The sequence below is a fragment of the Tenebrio molitor genome, chromosome 3 (assembly GCF_963966145.1).
Source record: "Tenebrio molitor chromosome 3, icTenMoli1.1, whole genome shotgun sequence".
NCBI classification, from domain to species: domain Eukaryota; kingdom Metazoa; phylum Arthropoda; class Insecta; order Coleoptera; family Tenebrionidae; genus Tenebrio; species Tenebrio molitor.
In genome coordinates, this window is record NC_091048.1 from 17058153 (window position 1) to 17082285 (window position 24133).

General features: G+C 33.5%; 1 protein-coding gene and 6 non-coding genes across 7 annotated transcripts; 6 read left to right on the plus strand and 1 right to left on the minus strand.

The window, feature by feature from the left end:
- On the minus strand, positions 1-23384 carry LOC138126738 (actin-binding protein IPP-like). Its single transcript, XM_069042510.1, has 17 exons — positions 23233-23384; positions 23112-23179; positions 22968-23058; positions 22716-22903; positions 22569-22665; positions 22345-22509; positions 21528-21754; positions 11421-11541; positions 11241-11370; positions 10748-11189; positions 10410-10698; positions 10027-10080; positions 9874-9968; positions 9565-9824; positions 9138-9516; positions 8779-9083; positions 1-361 (listed from the first exon to the last, which is right to left on the minus strand). Exons 1-17 carry the CDS (start codon positions 23260-23262, stop codon positions 267-269), a joined length of 3036 nt encoding a protein of 1011 aa, XP_068898611.1. The 5' UTR covers positions 23263-23384; the 3' UTR covers positions 1-266.
- On the plus strand, positions 12223-12295 carry TRNAA-AGC (transfer RNA alanine (anticodon AGC)). The gene has a single exon. It is a non-coding gene; the product is annotated as a tRNA-Ala (tRNA).
- Positions 12375-12447, plus strand: TRNAA-AGC (transfer RNA alanine (anticodon AGC)). The gene has a single exon. It is a non-coding gene; the product is annotated as a tRNA-Ala (tRNA).
- Positions 12538-12610, plus strand: TRNAA-AGC (transfer RNA alanine (anticodon AGC)). Its single transcript has one exon. It is a non-coding gene; the product is annotated as a tRNA-Ala (tRNA).
- TRNAA-AGC (transfer RNA alanine (anticodon AGC)) lies at positions 21130-21202 on the plus strand. The gene has a single exon. It is a non-coding gene; the product is annotated as a tRNA-Ala (tRNA).
- Positions 21281-21353, plus strand: TRNAA-AGC (transfer RNA alanine (anticodon AGC)). The gene has a single exon. It is a non-coding gene; the product is annotated as a tRNA-Ala (tRNA).
- Positions 21431-21503, plus strand: TRNAA-AGC (transfer RNA alanine (anticodon AGC)). Its single transcript has one exon. It is a non-coding gene; the product is annotated as a tRNA-Ala (tRNA).
- Positions 23385-24133: the final 749 nt, after the last annotated feature.

Consider the following 24133-nt stretch of genomic DNA (forward strand, 5'->3'; position numbering starts at 1 on the left):
TTTTCAAATACGAAATGGCGTTTTAATTATCAAAAACTGTAAATGTATACATTTAAAATACGTACACTTTTCAATAACTACAAAATACAACAAAATAGCTTAGTTCGTCGTCTTCGATTATGGTTATGGTGTAAAAGTACTTGATGTGCGTGCGCCCTCTACTGGTCAGCTGTTACACTTATGAATTAGTGTTTGCAGGATTCTTCATGATTTCATTTAAATTTTTTAGTTGGTGACATTTAAAATGAATTTCTGTTAAATAGCATTTATTCACTGGAAATAAGCATTGCAGGTGGAAGAGTAATTGCGGCATGACCAGATAAAGTTATGGGCAACTCACTTATGCCTCTTACCCAAGCATCTGAAAATGAAAAAGTAATGATTTTTTAAAACGCCGAATTTGTTTGTTTTTGTTAGGTACAGTGGGGAGCACAGAATTTCGGGCAGCAATTAAAAAAAAAACAATGTATAATGGATTCATGATGAATGTGGATAATGGGTGGCTATCACATCTAGTAACATTGTTGGTAGTAGCTACAGAACAAATAAAATTCCCTAATAAAAACTGACAGCGTACAAACTTCTAAATAAAAACTAGGAATAAAAATGCATAGGTCGGTGGAAAGACGCCTGTATTTAATTTGCAAATACACGAATAAATACATTCTCGTTTTCATTTACAGCGGTACCTATTTGATGTGAAACCAGACAAAGAAATACATAATAAATAACACGATTTGTGAACCCTTGCCATGAGATTGAACAAACAAAGCATATACAACAAATAAATGAACAACACGGCACTGAGAAAACGGAGAAAACTAAAGACACGATAATAATAACAGCAGCTGTAAATGGGATGAATAAAACCTCCAAAAATAATCCACAAACGATGGCACACCATAATCTTTTCTAATTGTTAAATTTATACAATAGGTAACAAAGAGAGAACAAACAAGATTTCAAATTTACAATTACTACCTGAAACTAGGCTCTTCTAACTCATAGTTCTTCGCATAACACGTGGTTTATCATGTGAAACAAAGAAACAAGACATACCTGGGAAGCACGTGTGGTAATTTAAATGATCCTACCTTGATTAAACTGCGAACGTCGCACCTGTACCTAAGTATGATGTGTGCCATTCGGCGTTTACAATAAACACAAAAAAAAAAATGGCTACCTGGGGCCCGTTGCACAATTAAGAATTTACAAGTTACAAAATACAAGTTACAAGTTACTAGTTATTAGTACAGTTGGTTGCAAAAAAAATCGGGAAACGAAAATTTTCCTAATGTAAATTTGATCTTGTCCATTTGTTTTGACAGTACCTATCAAATAATTTGCAGGTATACAGGGTGTTTTCGAAGTTGAGGCGTTCCTTTTAACATGTGATAGTATGCGTTGTTCTAAAGAATTTTAGCCAAAATCACCTTAGTAAAATGTGTAGGACAATGAAGATACAATAAGTTAATTTTTTTGAAATTTTTGAAACCGGTCCTGCTCAAAGTTGCGCTGATTTGTTAGAAATTGGAATTGATAAAAAAAAATCAAATGAGCATGGACGTTAATCAAAACTACTGTCAGAGTTGTCATCTAATTAGTCGAAATGGCTTTATTATTAGGAAAATAATGAGTTCACAGATATGTTGCAAATGCATGGGCAATGTTATCACGTTATCAGAATGCATCTGCAGCGTCCAAAGAGTATTGCAAAACGATTTCCGGAAAGACACCATTCTGGGCCAGGTTAGTTATTAATCTAGTACAGTGGAGAAATGGACAGGACAGGACTTAAAATTTTAGAAAACAATAAAAATATACAATTTATTATCTCCGTTAATACAAACATTTTACTAAGAAGATTTAGGCTAAAATTCTTAAGAATAATGTGTAGTACCTCTTGTTACAAGGAACGCGTCAACTTCTAGAACATCCTGTATAGTTATAGTGATTAGGATAGAAGCAATTTAAACTGACCAATCCTGTTGTTGATGTTGATGTTTTCAACGACATCCGTGCTGTCAGTGTCATTTTAAATATGTTGTTGCAGATTGTACACACAAATTCATAACCAGAATTCAGAATATAAGCAAATTCTAGTTGAAAAAATGGTTATTAAATTTTTTAAACAATTGACGCATTAGGAACAATAATCGTAAAATTTTAATTTAATGAAATATACCGTGTGAACAACAATTACTGATTGAGTTGGCGATAAATTCTGGTGACTTTTGGTGACTTTTATGTCATGTTCCAACGATAGAACCATTTTATTAATAAAAGAATACAAAAACCAAGACGTTTAAATATGAAATGTATACCAGCTGTCAATAGTGTCAATAAAACAAACCGAAATATAGGTACAATTCACAGTCTTGAAAATTTCATGTAAATTTTTTTATTGCCAACTGAAACAGTTATTGTTGCTGACCCTGTACGTATTTGTAGGGCAGTTCTGGGTAAATTATTATTAACTAAATTAATGACGAAATTGACAACAAACAACAATGCGAATATTTAAAAACGAAACGTCATATGACAGGACCTGACGCCAATCTAACAAAAAAATATCTTGGCCTGCTGCGTGTTTAAAACAATCGTGAACGGCTTATAAATATTAAGCGTTTTTGATGAATTTTTGTGTTCGACACTGTCAGAATTTGAGAATTTTCTCCTGTGTGATCGGATTTTGATAAATGTCACAACTTGTCAAAACGAAACGTCAAGCTAATTTTAAAGGTTTTAAGCGATTTGGAGCCTTCAAGGGGTTCGTCGAACAAAAAAAAAAAAACGTTGTATTCAACAATTCAACTCGTTCGTTTGTAAATTTTTTGGCACTCGTGGGCAGGGTTGGCATGTTTAAAACATTATGTTTTAATCTACAGTTTAAAACAGTGTTTTAAACATGTTGTATAAAAAACACACGCTTGTTTAAAACACGTTTTAAACATGTTTTTTAATCCATGTGTTAAAAAAAAAAAACAAGAATTCAACTTTTTTTAGTCACGTTCATTTATTCATTTATTCAGATTATTCACATTTCCATTACAAATTGGGCTTTTTTTTGGTGTGAGTGGTCCAGTTTAAAACGCTCGTTTCACTCGCGTTTTAAAGGTCCACGAGTGCCAAAAAAACCCCAAATTACACACGAACTCGTTAAATAAACTACACTCACCGCCACAAAAAACGACTCATTATGATTTCTTTAATAAATGATCTTCAAATTTTCGTATCCCACCTCCACCCGGCGGCACGGCAATTTTGCCGGAGTACATACACTATTACGGATAATACTATCAAGTAATAGTGCAGTGCTTATCAACATAATTACCGGCGTCTCGCCTCCATATTTTGACTTTTTTGTGTTTTATGTTCTGTGTCAATGTTAAGGAATTTCCTCACGATATGACATGAGTATAATAATATACCTTTTTGAATTTCAACCACCAATTTGTTGTCTAAGTCCAAAATTTTTAAATTTTTAAAAAGAGATTGCGGTACTATTCCTGTTGCTGAAATTATAAATGGTAAAATCGAAATTCTTTCTAAACACCAAAGATTTCTCATAGCAACGGAGAGTTCTAAATATTTATTAATTTTTGTATTATATGTCTGTGTTATATTGTGTGAATTTGGAACAGCTATATCTAAAAGATATGCTTGCTTTTGTTGTTTATTTAAAATAATAATGTCTGGTCTGTTATGCTGAATATGAATGTCGGTTAAAACTGTACGATCAAAATATAATTTGTAATTGTCATTTTCCAAACAACTTTCGGGTTTATAAATATAATGTGGTTGTGTATCCTTTAATAAGTTGAATTTAACTGCTAAATTCATGTGTATAATTTTTGCGAATATATCATGACGTTTTTCATATTCGCTTTGAGCCAAAACGGTGCAAGAAGAAATGATGTGTTCAATGGTTTCCCCTTCAGTTCCGCAAATCCTACATTTATCAATGCTCGATTGTAATCCGCATATGTGTTTTTTATAATTTCTTGTATTTATAACACGATCTTGTATTGCAAATATAAAACCCTCAGTCTCAGGATGAATATTTGATTTTTTAAGCCATGCATGAGAAGCTTGAATATTAATTTCTGGTTGTTCTAGTTCTTTAAAATATCTCCCATGTAAAGACTTTTGTTTTATATTTGCTATAGTGTCAGGTATATTTGGCTCAACAATATCTGAAATTATTTTATCGCTTAAATTTAAAGGTGTGTAACCTTTATCCGCTGAAACCAAAGCATTAAAAAAAGTGTTATCACGAGCTCTATTGAGAAAATAATTTTTTAGTGAAGCAATTTGATTATGTTGTAGAATTTCTAGATTTGAAAAACCCCTACCACCATTTTCGCGTGGTAAATTAAATCTTTCAATAGCAGATTTGGGGTGATGTTTACAAAATTTTGTAAAGAGAACTCTAGTTTGAATATTTATATTCTGTAAATTAGTTTTGGACCATTTTATAACACCAAAAGAATAGGTCAACAATGGAACAGCATATGTATTAACTGCTTTAATTAAATTATTACCGTTTAATTTTGATTTTAAAATAGATTTAATTCTTAAATAAAATTGTTTTTCTAAATTTTCTTTTATAATTGAATGTTGAATATGATTTGATTGATTAATACCTAAATATTTATAAAATTCTCCTTTATTTAAATTTTTAATGATTTCTCCTTCTTGAGTTATATATTCTAAATTTTCGTAATGACCGCGACATATTGATTGCGTTTTACACTTATCAATACCAAAACTCATGCCAATATCATTTGAGAAATTTTCAGTTATTGTTAGTAAAGATAAAATGTGATTCTTCTTAGATGCATAAAGTTTTATGTCATCCATATAAAAAGGTGATTTAATTTGGATAGTGTGGTATTATTAAGTCTAATATTGAAACCATATCCAGTGCTATTTAATAGATTTGTCAAAGGATTAATGGCTAGACAAAACCATAAAGGACTTAAAGAATCTCCTTGATAAATTCCCCGTTTAATTTGAATAGGCTCGGATTTTAATTTAGTATTGTTTATTGATAAATTTAAAGTAGTTCTCCAAAATGTCATAACATGGGATAAAAAGTTAATCAAATCCAAATTAATTTTATAAATTTTAAGAATTTTAATTAACCATGAATGTGGTACTGAATCATAGGCTTTTTTGTAGTCTATGAATGCGGTATTTTTCTATTATTTTTTCTAGCTTGTTCCATTATTACTGTATCTATTATGAGTTGTTCTTTACAACCAAAACACTCCTTAACACAATCTTTTTGTTCTTCATTAAGTATATTTAATTTTTGACAATGGTCGTAAATTTTTACTTTAATGCAAGATGTCATAAGTTTATAAATTGTAGGCAGACATGTGATTGGCCTATATTTTCAAATTATATTTGTGGTTATTTTTCTTTATTATAGTTAAATTGGGATATTTTCAATGATCGGGAGTGCTATGGTCACCATGGCAACCGAATTGTTTTGTTTAAATAAATAATTAGAAAATTTGCGTTTTTCCACGGTGTGTTTTTGTCGGTTGATTTACGTGTTAAAAGATTTAATGTGACAATACGAGATACTGTTCAAATTTTGACAATTTTTCATAACATAATTTTTTTTCTGGAAAATTACTTTTTTTTTTTTCATTAAAATTGTATTTGCTGTGTTTAATGTTTTGTTTGTCGGATATTTTTTGACAAGGAATAACATAAATAACACTTATCAATACAACATGATATCAAAACATTTTTCTAAGACAATGAATTACTTAATTATATTAATAAAAATCAAAGTGAGTCGTTTTTTGTGCCGGTCAGTGTACTATTATACCCCTTGAGGATAACACGAGAAAATAATAAGAAATCTAAATTTCGATCATTCGCAGTTTGCATTGCAATACAACCCTGCAGTGCACATGCCCAGTGGTCGAGCGTAAAACTACAGCAACATAATAAAGATTTCAACCGGTTTAATGCTGTTTTATTCGTGTTTAAAATTGGTTTAAAACATGTTTTTTTAACTAAGTTTAAAACATGTTTTCAACAAAAAAAAAATGTTTAAAATAAAAAACCGTATGTTTTGTTTTAAATAAAAAAAACATGATTTTTGCCAACCCAGCTCGTGGGCTCACTCATGTCAAAAAACTCGTTAAATAAACTACTATTGTAATTGTAATTGTCAGAAAGAATTTATTATGACCTAACATTCAATTATTATGTCTTTGCAACAATCAAATTTATTTCGATAGTTGGGTAAAAATCACCAAGGTAGCAAATTACAAGTTTGGCTTTATGATGAAAATACTTGGAAGCTATGATTATGAAAATGAGTTTAAATCGTCACTAAACTTGTATATAAATAATATTTAAATAGGACAAGCACAAAACACATTAATTTTTTTGTAATTTGTTTTTCAAAAAAGCCATCGCTAAAAATCGTGATTTCGAGAACTTTCTTTTTCTAGCATTAACTTTTTTTTTAGTAACTTTTTCGGTCTTTTTTTGGTATTTTCAGCCTCGTGACACTCCATATTGCTATAATAAAAACAAGTATAATATCTTGTTGAAAATGTAAACACAAAATTCCTCAAAAATTAAATGTCATTTTATTTTTTGACAGAATTTTTTAAATATTTTTTCCGAGTTCTACATGAAGCCAGTAGCTCGTGGTTAAAATTATGCTGGTTTATTCTGGCACAACCTGTATACTGCATACTTAAATGGAATAGACTGTAGGGTGAAAAATGTCATACTCATAATATAAAAATTGAGGTTATGTGGAGATATTGTAGCGCAGCAAGTTAGTAAAGTTAATAACAACTGATTTGAGAATTTATTGAATGCCTCACTTTACGAGTAAGTGGAATGACAGCTGTGGACGAAATTTTTTGTCCGCCATTGTAGGTAGGTACAGTGGCGAGCACGGAATTTCGCACACATTGAACATTTCACTGACATAATTTTATTAAAATGAGATACTGGCGGCAGTTTTGTGACAGTTTAGGTGAAACATCAGTCATGATCACATATATCATGACTGATTGTAATGACAATAAAGCTTAGACTAGATAGGTTTTTTTAATGACATACAAATTGGTGTGCGAAATTCCGTGCTCCCCACTGTACTTTGGGCCGGTTGCACCAACGCCACTCAAAGTTAACTATAGGTTAAAATGCTTCGTTACTTTAGTTACCTATTGTTATAACAATGTTTTCGTATATTTTAATCTGAAGTTAAATTTAACTCACGTTGGTGCAACCGGCCCTAACCATACCTCCTAACACGTTCAAATTTTAAATGCGAGTTTGCGTACTTTCAATTACATCAAAAATGACAGGCCGTGGCATGTGGCCAATAGATATCATTAAATTCTTTAATTTTAGTAAAATTTGTCAACAATCCGAAAAAAACAAAAGAGAACAGTTCTTAAAGCCAGAGAAAAGCAAGCAATTGATCTTTGTAATGAGATTTTCTGGTCTTTCTATCATCTATTTAATGTTGCATGTCTTTTTTAAATTTAAATAACCCCACAACAGCCAAAATAAATTTTGATCTGACCGAAATTTGACAGAAGCATCCAAATCATACATAATCTCACAAAAAATAAAGCATGATACTCTCGTGTCAAAAATTGATTACTCCCTAGAATTCGAACTTTTAGGGAAATAACGTTTTTCATGTTGTGTGTAACTAGAATTTTCAAAAGTTATTTTGAATGCCTAAGGTTGGTTACTTTGAATTGAGAGATTAAATCCAAATAAATATGCCGCCAGTAACCAACATTGATTGTGAAACGAAAAATCATCTATCACTTAGCAAGAAATTAGTCATTTGCAACTGTTACAATTAATTTGCTGTCTTACATTTTTGGGATATCTTTTGTTTGTCACCAGAAACCACATAGCCTCCAACCTAACCAAATTTATGGCAACCTAGTAACGAATATCCCTAAATCCTAGGGAGTAATCCATTTTTGACACGAGAGTACACTTTCAATCAAAAATTGTGTTTCAACTTTCAGCCCGGTAGGTACAGTCGCGAGCAATAACTTTTGGTCGTCAAGGTCATTCTTTGACGCAATTGAAAATGCTCCATTGTAAAACAGTCGTAAATCTCATAACCTATCATTATGTTGTATGACATTAATTGTCATTTTTTTCTAAATTTGTGACAATCTAACCAATTTTGAAATGACATTGACGACAAAAATTTATTGCTCGCGAAAGTACATTGCGAATAATAAATTTTCACAAATTGTGACAGCACGGATGTTTTTGGAATCCACTATATATCCACTTAAATGACAGTCGCCGTTAGAGCTTGTGCCAACTGTCATGATCGATGACCTTGACAAAAGCTGCGCGAAGGCGCAGCCCAATTTTGATTAGTGAAACGTAAAAACGTCGCTCGTTTAGTTCAAATTTTCAGGGTGGTGGCAAATTTGCATTTTACACTGTTCAAGGATTTGGAGTAGAATGTCCGACATTATCTAAGGACTTGTCGGCTTCTCGCCAAATAAATATCAACATAAATTAGCTCACAAATCTGTAAAGCGTGACAAAATGGTATTGATGTTTTTAGTTCGAATAGTACAGACGCTTCGGTACGCATTTTGGTTTCTGCGTCATCGATCATGAGAGTTGGCACGAGCTCTAGTAATTTTCTATTTGCGCGAAAAATAACCCAATATGAATTTCTGAGATTCTAAAGTTACACTAGCATTTTTTATATTTTATCATGAAATGAATATGTTTAAAACTTACTCCGTTTCCAGCAAAAGCATTCAACGTTAGAAAGACACCTCATGTAAATGGTCGTGACTCCACCCATGATGAAAATTTGAGTGCCGATATACGCTACCGTATGTCCATGTCGGGGTATGGTCAGTCCCAATATAGTCTTCCACGTCATGTCCGAAGTGTCCCAAACGTCTACATTACCGACACTACAGATCGACTTGACCTCTTTGTATTTCGGTCCGGCACCTCCAATGAGATACAAGTTATCTGACATAACGTACATGCAACTAAAACACCGAGGAGAATTCAGTTTCCTTATCTTAGTCCACCTACGAATTAATTGTTTAAATTATCGCTTGGGAACAGTGGCGAAGAGAATGTACTGATTAGCCTTCACGTCATAACTCTCGACCATATCTAAAATGTAGTTTTTTGTCAAATCGCTTGTGCCTCCAGCTACCCAAATGTAATTCCGATATTTGGCACAAGCGATTCCAGCACGTGCGTAGTGCATTGGGGCCACAAATTTCCAAATTCCCAGTCTGGCATCAAACTTTTCAACCGTGGCCAGAGAAAGCTGTCGCTCGTTGCACCCCCCAATAACGTACATACTCTGCTGGATTACCACCAAGCCGAAGTTTCTGCGTTTCATTCCGAGACTCGTTTCGCTGAACCAACACCGAGAAGCCGGATCAAAACTCCAAACCGTGTTCACCACTCGAGATTTTCCTGTTACATCGTCCTCCCTAGGGTCAGTACCACCTACAACAAAATCATTCACATCTCGTACGGTCACATTTTATGTCGCACCTGCTAAATAAATTCGTCCCTTTAAAAATCCCACACTGTGATGGTTTCGTGGCTCGGGCATTGTACCAACGTGTTCCCAAGTGTTTGATTCCGGTAAGTATCGAAAAATGTTGTTGCCGGCGTTAGTGGATTCACTGTAAGGGACAAAGGGATCTATTCCACCAAACACCAAAATAGTTTCTCTTTCAGCTAAAAAAAGTGTCGTCTCCACCAGCAACTTTTTAGGTTGAGGACTGAGGAACGACATACTCAGACGATTGCTTAACCGAAATTAGTCAAAAGTGGTGATCGTAATTTGATTAGGCTTACAGAGATGACAGAGCCAAAGAGTTCTGAGAAGGAGTGAACATTTTCTTCACGTTTCTTGCTTCTTCATCGTCTGTTACCTCTTCGAATATTTCTTTCTAAAATCATATTATGTTAAAGAATGATTGTTGAATTTGGTGGTACGTAGGTACGTACCTTTTTTGTGATAGTCGGTTTTCGTCTGATTGATTGCGTTTGCATTAGAACAATCTGAAAAAATACAGATATAGAAAGTTGAACGTCTATTTTAAGGTAACAACAAATGGTAAGAGTTTAGCATACAAGTTTGCAGTATACGATAAAAAACGTATCAGATTTAAAAGCAATGCAACTTTTACCACTGCTGTTACAACCCGTAATCAAAATTCTCACCAGCTGCTGTCTAAAACTTTCTGCCTCGTTTCATTAGTTTTCACAAAATTAACAAAAGAAAAAAACATCTATAAAGATTTATGAAAATCACATATATTCATGCACATTACAAGGAATAATTTCATCTACCACGTGGTTTTACTCAATTTTTTTCTGCTTGGACTTACTTTCTTCTTTGACAGGAAGTCTTCCATACTGGGTACCGGTTCCCCAGGCGACATCACCGTTCCTGACCCTGCTCCTATTTTCTTATCGTGACTCGTTCTCGGTTTGCTTTTTTCGATTAGTTGATTTCTGCGATACTGATCCAAATAAATCAGAAATTCCCGGTATGTGAAGTAAGTCTTGTCGAGACCACTCCAGTTTCTTGGAGGAGGTTCTTGGAGCCCCAGTACAGAATTCCAGTGTTGAAAATCATCATTTTCTTGTCCGTACCAGTATTTGATGATAACGAAACTGCAATTTCACGTTAAATCTGAATCGTTTTTTGTGCAAAAGCGCTTACGCCAGGCCATCATCAATCAGCTTACAAATGGCGGAATCTTTAGCTAGCTCCATAAATTCAGGATTTTCCGGGTTCCGTTTGATATCAACAAGTTGCCATGGTGCTATATTTCCGAATCTGACGCAGCTCAACACTTCGTATTTGTTCTTGTCTCTGTTGGTCCAGTCGTATTTAAGCCATCTAACGGCGGACATGAACACTTCCATTTCGCAATTGATTCGGATGTAATTTGAGCTAAGTAGATTTTTGACGTCGTCCACGTTTAACTCTAACCAATCCTGGGAACTAACTAAGATTAAGAAGAAATCTTGTATTCGCGGGATCATCAGTTCGCGAACTTCCTCGACGTTTTTTGCTTTCGCGTCGACGTAAAGCAGGAAAGCTGTGTCTTCGTTGAAGACGTCGCCGTTGTCCACGAAAGCCCAGCATTGCTCCACTAGATCTGCGGCGATAGGTTTTACTGAAATTCGATCGGCTGCAAGGGACTACGAACCTTTTATTTTCAAGTATTTTGCGGAATTGAAAATATCTAGGACGTTTTCTCGGTTGAGATACTTGTACGATTGTTCTTCGCTTACCATCCAGTCGTATATGAAACTGAACGAGGCGGCACTGCATTTTTCCTGAAATATATTTCCAGACATATTGCTTTAATCGCCAACAAGCGACTTACCCCAGGAATTTCAACTTTTTTTATAGCTATGTAGCCGTCGAACAGTTCAGAGTAACATTGCAAGACGATGAGATGACAACTGAACTCCTCTCTTCCAATATGCACTTTGCAATCTGTATTTCTGTGACAAAAGTGGATGCATTATTCATGTTAAGGGATTTCACTTAAATTTTGATATGTCCAATCTGACTGAGAAAAAAGAAAAACTGGAATTCTCCTACATACATTCTAATGAAAAACATATATTCACCCCCTGAGATTTTTTAAACGGCCGGGTAGGAAACTTTCCGGATCTGTTTATCAGATAAATTCCCGCAAACAAAGGTTTAAAACTCCGGTCACGGGTCCTCCCCGTGACCTCTTAGGGGCAAAGCTGAATATGTTACGTTTTACACGACGAGAAAAAAAAACCATTAAGCTAATTCTATTTCAAATTTAGACGGACTATAAAGCTCTTGTTGCCTCTGAATAAATTGTGCGTTTTACAAGTCGACTGAAATTTCCTGTGTAATTACTGCGCCAGACGTTAATTTTTAATTGTACTTTTGGGGAAAATATCATCACTTTCGATCTAAAAATATTAGTAGTTTCGAGGATCCGACGTCTGCATCGTAACTGAGGTCCTCGCGTGCTGAAAACTATAAACCGAGTGAAAGTTCCTCGTGTGACGGTCGTTCGGAATCGAGACTGAGTTGCTTGCGGGCATTCGGCCAACACCCATTTTACGACTTTCTTAATAAGACAACTTTAAAACTAGATCAGTTCTTGTCAGTTTTTTCTCTTTTGCGCCTTTGTTGTTACAGGGGGCGTAGCTCAGATGGTAGAGCGCTCGCTTAGCATGCGAGAGGTACCGGGATCGATACCCGGCGCCTCCATGACCAATTTTTTTGAAAAAAAATTTCAAACTGGACCACAAATTTGTTCTTTGTGTTTGTTACAAACGTGGCTAACATGGGGGGCGTAGCTCAGATGGTAGAGCGCTCGCTTAGCATGCGAGAGGTACCGGGATCGATGCCCGGCGCCTCCATCACTTTTTGCAATCCAAATATTTTTCATGTCCTAAATTTAGAGAAGGGAGAGGTCTGATGCTACAATTTCTAAAAAAAGTATTACCACGGGGGGCGTAGCTCAGATGGTAGAGCGCTCGCTTAGCATGCGAGAGGTACCGGGATCGATGCCCGGCGCCTCCATGGTCTTTTTTATATCTACGGGGTGATCAAATAGGACTGTTTAAGTTGGTGACACTGAATTGTATTTTAAATCGTATAACAGGAGTAACTTTCGGTTGTTGATGGCTTGTCGTTGTTAATGCTATACCTACATCAGATATTTGTCAAATAAACCAACAAAACATATCCGGTTGCAGTGTTATAAATAACCGAATTAAAAAATTTTCTTAATTGTACTGCCAACTTAAACAGTCCTTCTTGATCACCCGGTATATTGATATCCATTATCTTTTTTATAACTTATTATCCATGATTTATTTATGAGAACGTCTAATTATACATAATCTTTCATTTCATAAAAAATTTATAACAACAAAAGTACACTACTAACTGTAAACAAAAATGTATATGTATAGGTACTTCAGGAGTGAAATATTTAATAGATGTTTACAGTGGAATTGCTGCTGACTCCCTGAGGAGCGATTAGCTTTCTATTATTATTATCTATACCAGCAGTCCCATAAACAGTAATTTTATTAATTTTTAGTAATGAACAATAATTTCTTTCTTTTTGAAATTTAATAGTCTGAAGGGATATTTCTGCATTATTTTTTTTTGTGAATTTATTTCGAAACGAATTGGGTACGTTACTTCACATGATACACTGTTATAAGTACATACTCGTACTTAGATTAAAAGACAATTTTCACCTAAAGAGTAAAGGGCAAAAATGACAAAAGAGCCAACAGGCAAAAAATATTGGAAATCCCTGCACTTTTATAAGTAAAGGATAAAGATCTTTGTATTTTTATGTCTTTCCTTTGAACATCCTTTTATAGAATGGAAAATTTTACAATAGGTATTTTTAATCTAATCGATACAGGACGAATTTCAGATGTGTAGAATTTAGGTTGAGTACTAGAAGTGAAAATTTACAAATGAATTCACCGTTAAATAAATAATAAAAGCGATTTTTTTAATGATTTCTAAAATCAATTCAAGTATCTTATTAATTTTTAAAATTTTTGGTAAGCTAAAATAATTGTCAATTGTTTTATAGCTTGTGTTCATTATTTTAAAACTATTCTTATGGAATAAAAAGTAATGACATGGTATCATTACGAACTCCTTGTCGTGCTCTAAGGCTTAAGTTAAAATATTACTATGTAATACCAATAAAAAAAAAAATTAAACTAAACAGATGTGTAGTTACTTCAATTGTTTGTTGTTTGCTTTTCTGTTCTGTATCATGGAACAAGAATTGTTACTACTATTTTGTTGCAACTGGTTTAATGGTAGATTTGTAGTTGTTCAGTCGACTCCACTTCTGACCATTATTTTCAGTGTATACAGGGTGACCCAGAATGGATCTGCAAAATTTTAACCCCGAGCTACTGGCTTCATGTAGAACTCGGAAAAAATATTTAAAAAATTCTATGTCAAAAAATAAAATGACATTTAATTTTTGAGGTACAATGTTTTTAAATTGCTTTTAGTCTTCTACGTTGTCCCACAACCTCGTAGGTAAAATTTCGGCACATTTTAAAAATACACCCTTGTATATCATATTTTATAAAATGTACGTCAATGGGAAGTAACCTCTAGGAAATATGCCTTAAAACAAGGAAAACGTCTAGTCTAGAGTAAAATTTGGTGAGACTTGTAATTTTGAGGTTAAATGTTTATTAAGTGTCTTGTTTTTCTGGGCATGTTTAAGTAAAAATAATAAGAATCAATAAATAAATGAAACGCGCTGCGAATAAAACAATATGAACGAAATTCAAAGCAATTTAATTTAATTTTGTATCAAATAAATGTCATAATTTATAGTTACCAACATAGTATGAAAAAATATCTACCCACATACAGGGTTTTTTCGAAGTTGAGGCGTTCCTTTTAACATGTGATAGTATGCGTTGTTCTAAAGAGTTTTAGGCAAAATCACCTTAGTAAAATGTGTACGGCAATGAAGATACAATAAGTTAATTTTTTTGAAATTTTTGAAATCGGTCCTGCTCAGATTTGTGGTGATTTGTTAGAAATTAGAATTGACAAAAAAAATGAAATGAACATGGACCTTAATCAAAAATACTGTTCGAGTTGTCATCTAATTAGTCGGAATGACTTTATCATTACGAAAATAATGAGCTCACAGATATGTTGCTAATGTATGGGCAATGTTATCAGGTTATCAGAATGCAGCTGCAGCGTCTAGACTCTAGAGAGTACGCAGAGCGATTTCCAGAAAGACACCATCCTGGGCCACGTCAGTTATTAATTATTATTAATCTAGTACAGCGGAGAAATGGACAGGACCGGACTTAAAATTTTAGAAAACAATAAAAATATACAATCAATTATCTCCGTTAATACAAATATTTTACTAAGAAGGTTTAGGCTAAAATTCTTAAGAAGTACCTCGTGTTACAAGGAACGCCTCAACTTCGAAAACTCTCTGTATAAATGTAGCAGATGAACATTTGGATCATCTTAAAATCATGTTTATTAAATTGCATTAAGAATAATTACCATCTTTTGTATCGAATTAACGATTAACTACTACTGCTTAGCTATTTATACCCCCTGTCCGTTCTCAAACTCGAACATAGGCAATTAACATTGAATTGAACGTTTTTGCTGATTCCTGCTCGCCAATTGAACTTACAGGTAAGGTAATGGTACCAATAGAAAGATAAAATTATTGCGCTTGAAATGATACTAATAATAAGATTAAAGGTGCTATTTTTATTTTAAAATACTAATTTAAAACTTGGCGATTTTTAAATATGACATGCCATGATTTTCAAATTGAAGAGCATTTGTCAAAAAATTTAGCAATTTGTTGGGTTAAGTCAGCGAATTTCGGTAAATTACTGTCATAATTATTTACGGAAAAGACACAGTGTCATCAACAGATTTTTGCTGTTGATGAAGAAAGTAAGAGTGAAACCTGTTATGAAATACAGAAGCGTGCTCATGATCGTCGCTTTCTGTCCACAATTTGCTTCACAGACGAATCTACTTTTACACTAAATAACGAATCAAATGTTGAAAACATGCGATATTGGGCTCAAGAAAACCCTCGAGTAAATATTCCTACTAGAACTCAGTATCCTCAAAAAATTGATACCTGGGCTGGAATTTTTAATAACATTGGAAATAAAGGGAAATTTTAATTCAGCAAATTATTTTGATTTATTATTAACTAAGGTAGGAACTGCATTGTAATTTTTTCAAAGAATTTATAATAAAAACTGCTTAAACTGTTAATTACTTTAATATTATAATTGAATTCTTTATTTTATTGATGTACCGAAATACATAATGGCATAATATCTATAAACTGAATACACAGTGTTAATTGCCTATGTTCGACTTTGAGAGTGGACACCCGGTATAATTTATTATTTAAGTTTATTAGATAAAATGAGAAATATAATTTGGATACTGTAGCTGTAATACGAACATTTTTATTGCTGACAAGACAGACAAAAATTTCCCTTCATTTATTTTCTGTTATCGTTTGGAACCGGGACGCTATTCATTGGTGAGGTAATTTTAGCAAATTGTTGCTGTCACTTAACCGCAGCTACGTATCCGGAGGCCATAAAATATCAGATGGCTTAAAATGAAACTTCTAGTTAAAAATAAAAATATACAGGGTGTTCTCGAAGTTGACGCGTTCCTTGTAACACGAGGTACTACACATTATTCTTAAGAATTTTAGCCTAAATCTTCTTAGTAAAATGTTTGTATTAACGGAGATAATTGATTGTATATTTTTATTGTTTTCTAAAATTTTAAGTCCGGTCCTGTCCATTTCTCCGCTGTACTAGATTAATAACTAACCTGGCCCAGAATGGTGTCTTTCCGGAAATCGCTTTGCAATACTCTCTGGACGCTGCAGATGCATGCTGATAACGTGATAACATTGCCCATGCATTTGCAACATATCTGTGAGCTCATTATTTTCCTAATAATAAAGCCATTTCGACTAATTAGATGACAACTCTGGCAGTAGTTTTGATTAACGTCCATGCTCATTTGATTTTTTTTTGTCAATTCCAATTTCTAACAAATCAGCGCAAATTTGAGCAGGACCGATTTCAAAATTTTCAAAAAAATTAACTTATTGTATCTTCATTGCCGTACACATTTTACTAAGGTAATTTTGGCTAAAATTCTTTAGAACAACGCATACTATCACATGTTAAAAGGAACGCCTCAACTTCGAAAACACCCTGTAGTGTAATGATTAATTGTTAAAATACATATATGACAAATTTTAATTCAACGTATGTCTAATATCGATCATGTTAATTAATAATTCATAATAAGTTAACCTCTCTCTAAAGTTGACTCAAGTTGCAAAAAACTATTTTGCATTTGCAACAGCACTTTTATGGCATTAGTCAATTGAAATTACTTTAAAACTGTACTTTGTGGAAAATGTTCAATCCAAACAATGATTTTCTGGCCTTTTTGTGCCTTTATTTGGTTTAAAAATATTGAAAAAATGCTGTTGCAAATGACAAATGGTTTTTTGCAACTTGAGTCAACTATAAGTATATCCTTTCACTCCCAATGGAGTATAGGGTGTTTTCGCGTTTCTTGGCCAGTGGGGTTGAGTGGTTAGCCCAACGCAATACGCAATAGGCTAATAATTCACAAGAAAAACTAGCTTTAGTCAAAAAGAACAATGATACACATAAAAAATATGATCTGCAGAGATTCGTCTAAATCTTAGTGTTATTTTTTAAATTAATATAACTTTAATAAATACAAACAACATACTTATAAGAATTTCCTAATGTTGAGTTAAAAACAAAAGGAGGATGCTTTCTGTTTTCAATTATTAAAATCAAAATTACACCGGGACTACAATAAAAAGTAGAAATTACTAGTTCCTAAATTTTGAGAAAAAGTAAATTTAAAATTAAAAATTTTAGTTCTTTAATTACTTTTTCCGTTAATTTCAATATTAATTTTAATGTTAATTTCAATATTAATGAATTCTTTTGTCTAAATTATAGTGTATTAATGGACCTCATTAATACACTATTTTTCATTAATCAACGATTTTTGCGATTTTGACGTTTTGATTAAATTTTGATGTATAAACAACCTCGAACATGCATTGTTTGCACTTACCAACACTGCAGCAGGGTTTTCTATATTTTATAGCTTCATAACTACACAATTACAAATTCACTTTTTCAAAAACCGACATTTTTGGTTATAGAGGTATTTTCATATTTGGTGGCGGAAACAAAAGACTGAGAAATGTCACAAAAATGTATTGTCAGTGTCAAATTTCTCATAAACGCCGTAAAAAGGAATGTCTAGGTAAATTTAAATTTTCGCTAAATAGATTGAAAAAATAAATTCAAAGGAAACCAATTTTTGTCAGTGGTTCAAAAGGAAAAGTTATTCTCATATAATCAAACGTATTACAAATTATGTCTCCAGTTCGACGATTAATAACTTTCTTATTGCCAATTTGCTGCATTTCTGTCGAAATCACGAACGTCTTTGAGAAATTTGACACTGACAATACAAATTTGTGACATTTCTCAGTCTTTTGTTTCCGCCATCAAATATGAAAATATCTCTAATTCGCATGTCATATTTTTCAAAGGTAACTAGGTTATCTTAGCAACCGTGATTTTTACGTGAAATTGAATGTGAATGGAGTTGACGTTTTCTGACACTCTTTGTGGAAAAGTGAATAGAAAGTGTTGAAAAATTTTAAAATGGCCTACCTTGAGGACGAAAAAAGGATGAAGGTATTTTATAAAGTCTCATCTTTATCGAAAAAGATGAAATTGGTTTTGATTTGGCTTTAATTTGAAATTGTTTAAGATAATTTTTTATTTCTTCATACAACATGAACACCGTTTTATTACAGAGTTTTTGCAAACCGTTTTATCGAATTTAACGTACGTTATTCTCTCGTCGCTAGGCTGCAGAAAAATTTGTCGTTGTCGTAAACGTTAAACCAAAGACGTATTACGTCTTTTCTAGTTCGTTGTCGTACTACAGGGTTATTCTAAATGATTGTAGTCGAAGTAGGCGTAAAAACTCAATGTAAAATTTATGGTTGCCGCTCCACATAAAAAAACATCAAAAGGATGTGAATAAGTGAGTACACACGGGAGTTAAATTGGGTGCAAAACAACTCAATATTTCTGGATTCAATTGTTAATTTAACAAAAATAAATAAAAATCTCATCACCGCACTTTTCACCTAAAAAATGACAGTGACAGCGACAAAACTGACAGTTCACATGAAAGCGGCAAAAATGTAATAACATGGGCATGGCCTACTTCGACTACAATCATTTAGAATAACCCTGTATTTCGGACATGGAATCTTGGCCACAATTGACATTTAACTGACAAATATGTATAACCCAACTTTTGACTCGATAATGCCATTTCCCTGCTTTTGTGATGTCACAAGAAAAACTTCAAAGTGATTTTTAATAATTGTCATTTATTAATGACACTAATGATTGGTTTATAGTCCATTTTTTTATTATAGTCCGATGAGCTTAGTCCGAATCAAGAAGTCGACATGACCTGCGTCTGCTTTCGACATTTGACAGCAGTGCATGGTTCTACCAATATTTGAAAATTTATTTAAGCAACATGAGACAGATATTGTGTACTTTCGTGCTTTCTTGGTATTTCTGCAAATTCATTCCTCCGTTTTAATTTTATCTTTCAAAAAACCGCGCCCTTCAGAACGCTTTTGATAACTATTTACATATCAACTAATAGGTCAGATATATTAAAAATTGTTGAAAACAGCACTAAACAACCACGTTTAGACTGTCTTTCTTTCTTCCTAGATTTCGTTTCGGCAACGCCATGAACACAAAACAACTCTCTATGAATTAGTTTACCCCCTTACCTGTTAACTTCCAGTCTTGCAAGTTTCCGCGCAATTCCAATATTATTTTTGCAATTTACAAATTCTGTAAAAGGATTTGTCCACATGCTTTTCGTTGGCATCATACGGAGGACATTTCAAGCAAAATTAAACAAAATTATTACAAATAACGTGGTTAAAACGTAACCTAAAAATTTGACGTCGCTAGTGGAATAAACGTACAATTCGCGTCTTGGTCTAATCGCATATGCTAAAGCGAGATGCATAGTGGGACACGCTTAATACAATACGTACAAGAATTCAATAGTTTCTTTACATTATGTTGAAAAGAGATAGCAGTATGACAGTTGTTCTGCTTTTTAATTGATACATCGGACTATAATTAAAAAATGGACTATACATCATTTTTTTTAGAAATGTCAAAAAAATCTTGGCCAAGATTCCGTGTCCGGAATAGTACGTACAGTTGCGGCCGTTGAAAACTCAGACACTTTGACAACGCCAGACTTTTACCTTTGTAAATGGTATTGAAAGTGACGTTTCTCAAAATGTCACTCAAATATTATCCACATTAATTTCTCTCGCAATGGCTCTTATACTCACACCGTCCCTCGGTCAAACACATTTTTGCAAATCAGATAATTGCGGCATTTCAAAAGTTACGCGCGATTCTGACCTAATATGTCAAATACTGACACTGACTTTATAATCCTTGATGAAAATCCTGTTTACGCTAATCAAATTTCGGAATTTATACAGAGTGTTTAAATCTTTCCTGTCTGAGATTTCAACGGCCGCAACTGTACGTTAATCGAATAACGTATATCAATTAGAAATTTAATTTTCGAAAAACTGTCGTGTAGTAAAGGTTCCAAGATTAGATTTATAACATTAATGATTTCTCAAAGGATAGGCGCTATCTCCATAAATTTTAATTCGTTGGCCATTTACAAAACTGCTTATAATAATTAATATAATGAATTATTAATTATAATAATTCCACCTGGACATAGCAGTGATTGATATTTAAATTTATTTATTTTATTTATTATTTATTTATTTTTAAATAAGTTAACATTTACCGATAAGTTAAAACGTTTTGCAAAAACTCTTTTTAAAAACGTACGACATCATCTCTACGACATAAAATGACGTTGTCGTTAAAGTTTAACGGGCATAATCAAACTCTCTATTAATGCATGAACTTATTTTTGTAATATGTATTCATTTTTCAAAAAATGTGAAAAGTTAAAAAGAAATTATTGTAGTATAAAGTATAAAAAATTGCAATGTTTCCAATTCACATAGTAACGAAATTGAAAAAGGTTGACATGACAGAACATCAAATATAAATTTATAAAACCTAGTAGGAAATGATGTGGTATAATAAACTGAAAAAAAAACTGATTCGTGATACCTACACGCAAAACTTGAATCAAAACTCTTTGACATTTATGAGAAAAATTCAGCATGCGGACAGCACAATAAATTCTTGCAGCGAGCGAAAGTTTCAAATAGAGGGGCGCGCTCTTTCCTCTCACCAAAAACATAATGACCCGGCCAACACCCAGCTATTATGCAAACTGGTTTCATATCTAGACCATTTTCCATCAGATTTCAAAAAAACTTTTTTTATTGATTATCGGGGGGCGTAGCTCAGATGGTAGAGCGCTCGCTTAGCATGCGAGAGGTACCGGGATCGATGCCCGGCGCCTCCATCTAAAATTTTATTTTTTTAACGCCAGATATATAGCAAAAAATGGTACTGTTTTTTTTTAATGAATTGAAAGGTAACAGGGGGCGTAGCTCAGATGGTAGAGCGCTCGCTTAGCATGCGAGAGGTACCGGGATCGATGCCCGGCGCCTCCATTTTAAATTTTATTTTTTTAACGCCAGATATATGTCAAAAAAAGGTACTGTTTTTTTTAATGAATTGAAAGGTAACGGGGGGCGTAGCTCAGATGGTAGAGCGCTCGCTTAGCATGCGAGAGGTACCGGGATCGATGCCCGGCGCCTCCATACTTTTTGCACATAACCACTTACTTCTTATTGGTGATGCGTCTACACAATTCCAAATATAAATCCTTTTTATCTGGTAAAGCGACCTTATTCCAGTCAATGGGTTCATTTCCTGTATATCCCAGACGGCTGAGATTCAGTTCCGGATCCAATATTTCCGACGTCTGTTTGCTCTCGTACTCCGATGACACCTTATTCGTGCTTCGAACCGGAGTGTCTCCTATGATAGAGCCTAGGCCAGAGATGCCCGCCTGCAACGCAAGAACCCCAAAATGTGAGCGCAGATTATGTTAATGGAACTCCTCTCCAGAGGGCTCCGCGCTGAATGCTGAAGAGTGCCACCGATCGAATTTATCATTGCCAAACATTTGAGACGCAATTTTTGCAACAATTGTATTTTGATATACTATTTTTAAATAAGTAAATTCAAACTCGAAGGAAGTTTCACCACATTTAAACTGAGTAACAAAAAACTAAGATGAACAAAAAAGGATATATGTAAAACAATACTTAGAATGAATAAAAGAATAGAGCATTGTGTTTTCAATATCCCAATAAAAATTTAATAAAAGTAAAAGTTTACTTAAATATTTTAATGAGATCCAAATAAAAACAATCTGAATACCTAGTCCTCTACGCACTTTACTTTTCTATCACCACCATAGAAATTGTGTTTTTAAATATCAAAATTTTCTTATCATAAACCGAGCAAATTTACAAATTTGTTTATATATTTTTTGGTTATTTTATTTTCCAATGCTGTTTCAAAAAGACCTTTTTGGCTTGGAATTTTCAAAATATTAACAAAGCTTGATACAGATAGTTATGCTATAACGGTTACCTGACTCAAAATGGCGTCCATGGCGGAATTTTTGGAGAACTCTCCCGAACCGTACGCCATTCTCTTTGTGACCACTCTCTCACTGGAATCGTCTGAGTATATTTTAACTTGTGTGCGTTCAGGATTGGCCACGAGGACACTAAGCTTCTTCGATTCGAACACTACCTGAGGACCAAATTATGCAGTTATGCAGTTCTTGGTTCTTGTAATTCAACCGACGTTACCTGTTGTGAATTGACTTTTAAGTTTCCGCTGGGTGTGACCCTAAAGGGAAAATTTCCAGCGTCGCCTGCGTTACTTAAGGGAAACGTGGACCTACTCCTGATGCACGTCAAATTTATAATGGGATACTGACGTCTTTATGTACTTACGTGCAAAGTTCCTTCGAGTTTTTTTTCTTCGGAGGTAACAAGAAATCGTCAATGGAACCTGTCGTGTCTATTCTTGTTTGTGTTGCTTCTGATTTACGATGAATTTTTGAATGACCATAACCTTGATACAGTTTATGGTAACTTGGTTCTGTCAAGTTGAGCTTACGAAGAGACTGTTTCAAATTGCTCTGGGTACGTTGAGTGGTTGCAGTAAGTAAATAGGTAAGTACAGAAAATAACAGAAGTTCTTACTTTAGTAGAAGTCGCTGGAATTAATTGATTGTCCCCGGATCCGGCCTCTTTTTCAAGATTTTTCTTAGGTTTCTTTGGTAAGAGATTCAAACTGAAATTAATTTCAATAAGATTTCAAATTTCAAGTCACTTCTGCATATTTACCGTAAATTTAACAAATCTAAGTTGCCTAAATTGTGCTTGTCAGTTACAGACTCCTCGTTTCTAATTTTCTGCAAGCAGAGAAAAGATGTCTTCAGTCAGAAATTCGGTTCGGTTTACTTACTTCGGTAGTATTGGTTATACCTCTACGCATTATATGCGGCTACTACAAATTTCCTACAGGATATTGTCGTTATTTTGATTTGTATATTTCAAAATATAAAACACTCATAAACAATACATATTTATATTGCCATGACAGTGTCAGTAAAATTTTGACGTTTTCTGCAAACCCACACCTACCTAAAACATGGTCGGGTGTTTTTAAACATTAAAAGGAAACTCATGTTATCACTCGAAATTTCTCAAAGTATGTTTTTCAGATAAAGATCGTATTGCTACTGCACTCTAGTGATGAAGTTGAACTTTGCACATCACGATAAGTAAAATAGTTTTCAGTTTAGGTGCTTTGAGGAACTCAAAGACAGAATAATTTAGAGCAAATTACTATGTAGGTGTATTCAAAGCTTGAAGATACTAAATGAATTTAACATCTTTTTACAGTGTTTGCACGCTGGAGGTTTAATAGCTAGTTTTTGCTTTAATAGAGGGAAAAGTGTAAATATTCTATATTTACACTCGTACCTAGTAAAGATCAAACTGTTATAATTAATTAGTTTTTGTCATTATTTTATTAACCGGTCTTTCACTACTAAATTCTGGTAAAAATACTCTTGTTATCGAGATACATATTATTAAATAAATACACAGAGTTGAATCAGATTTTTAAAATGTTTCAAAATGTAATGAAGTATTTACGAGTATGTATACTCATTCTTGCAATGAAACGGAATTGGAAAACTTTCGATACTCATTGAATTTTCTTATTTTTTGGTGTTTTGACAAGAAAAATCTAATTAATTCTTAAACCTCGTTTACATCCTAGGTACTTGCTAAATAAACAACAGAATTTCAGAAGTGGAATTTTTATTTCCAATTCGTAAAATCCTTCATCCCGTATATCA

Coding starts and splice junctions, on each gene's coding strand:
- LOC138126738 (XM_069042510.1), bottom strand. CDS start 23,262: ATGCGTAGAGGTATAACCAATACTACCGAA. Junction 23,180..23,232: donor GTATAACCAATACTACCGAA/GTAAGTAAACCG, acceptor CTCTGCTTGCAG/AAAATTAGAAACGAGGAGTC. Junction 9,517..9,564: donor GGGACGAATTTATTTAGCAG/GTGCGACATAAA, acceptor ATTTTGTTGTAG/GTGGTACTGACCCTAGGGAG.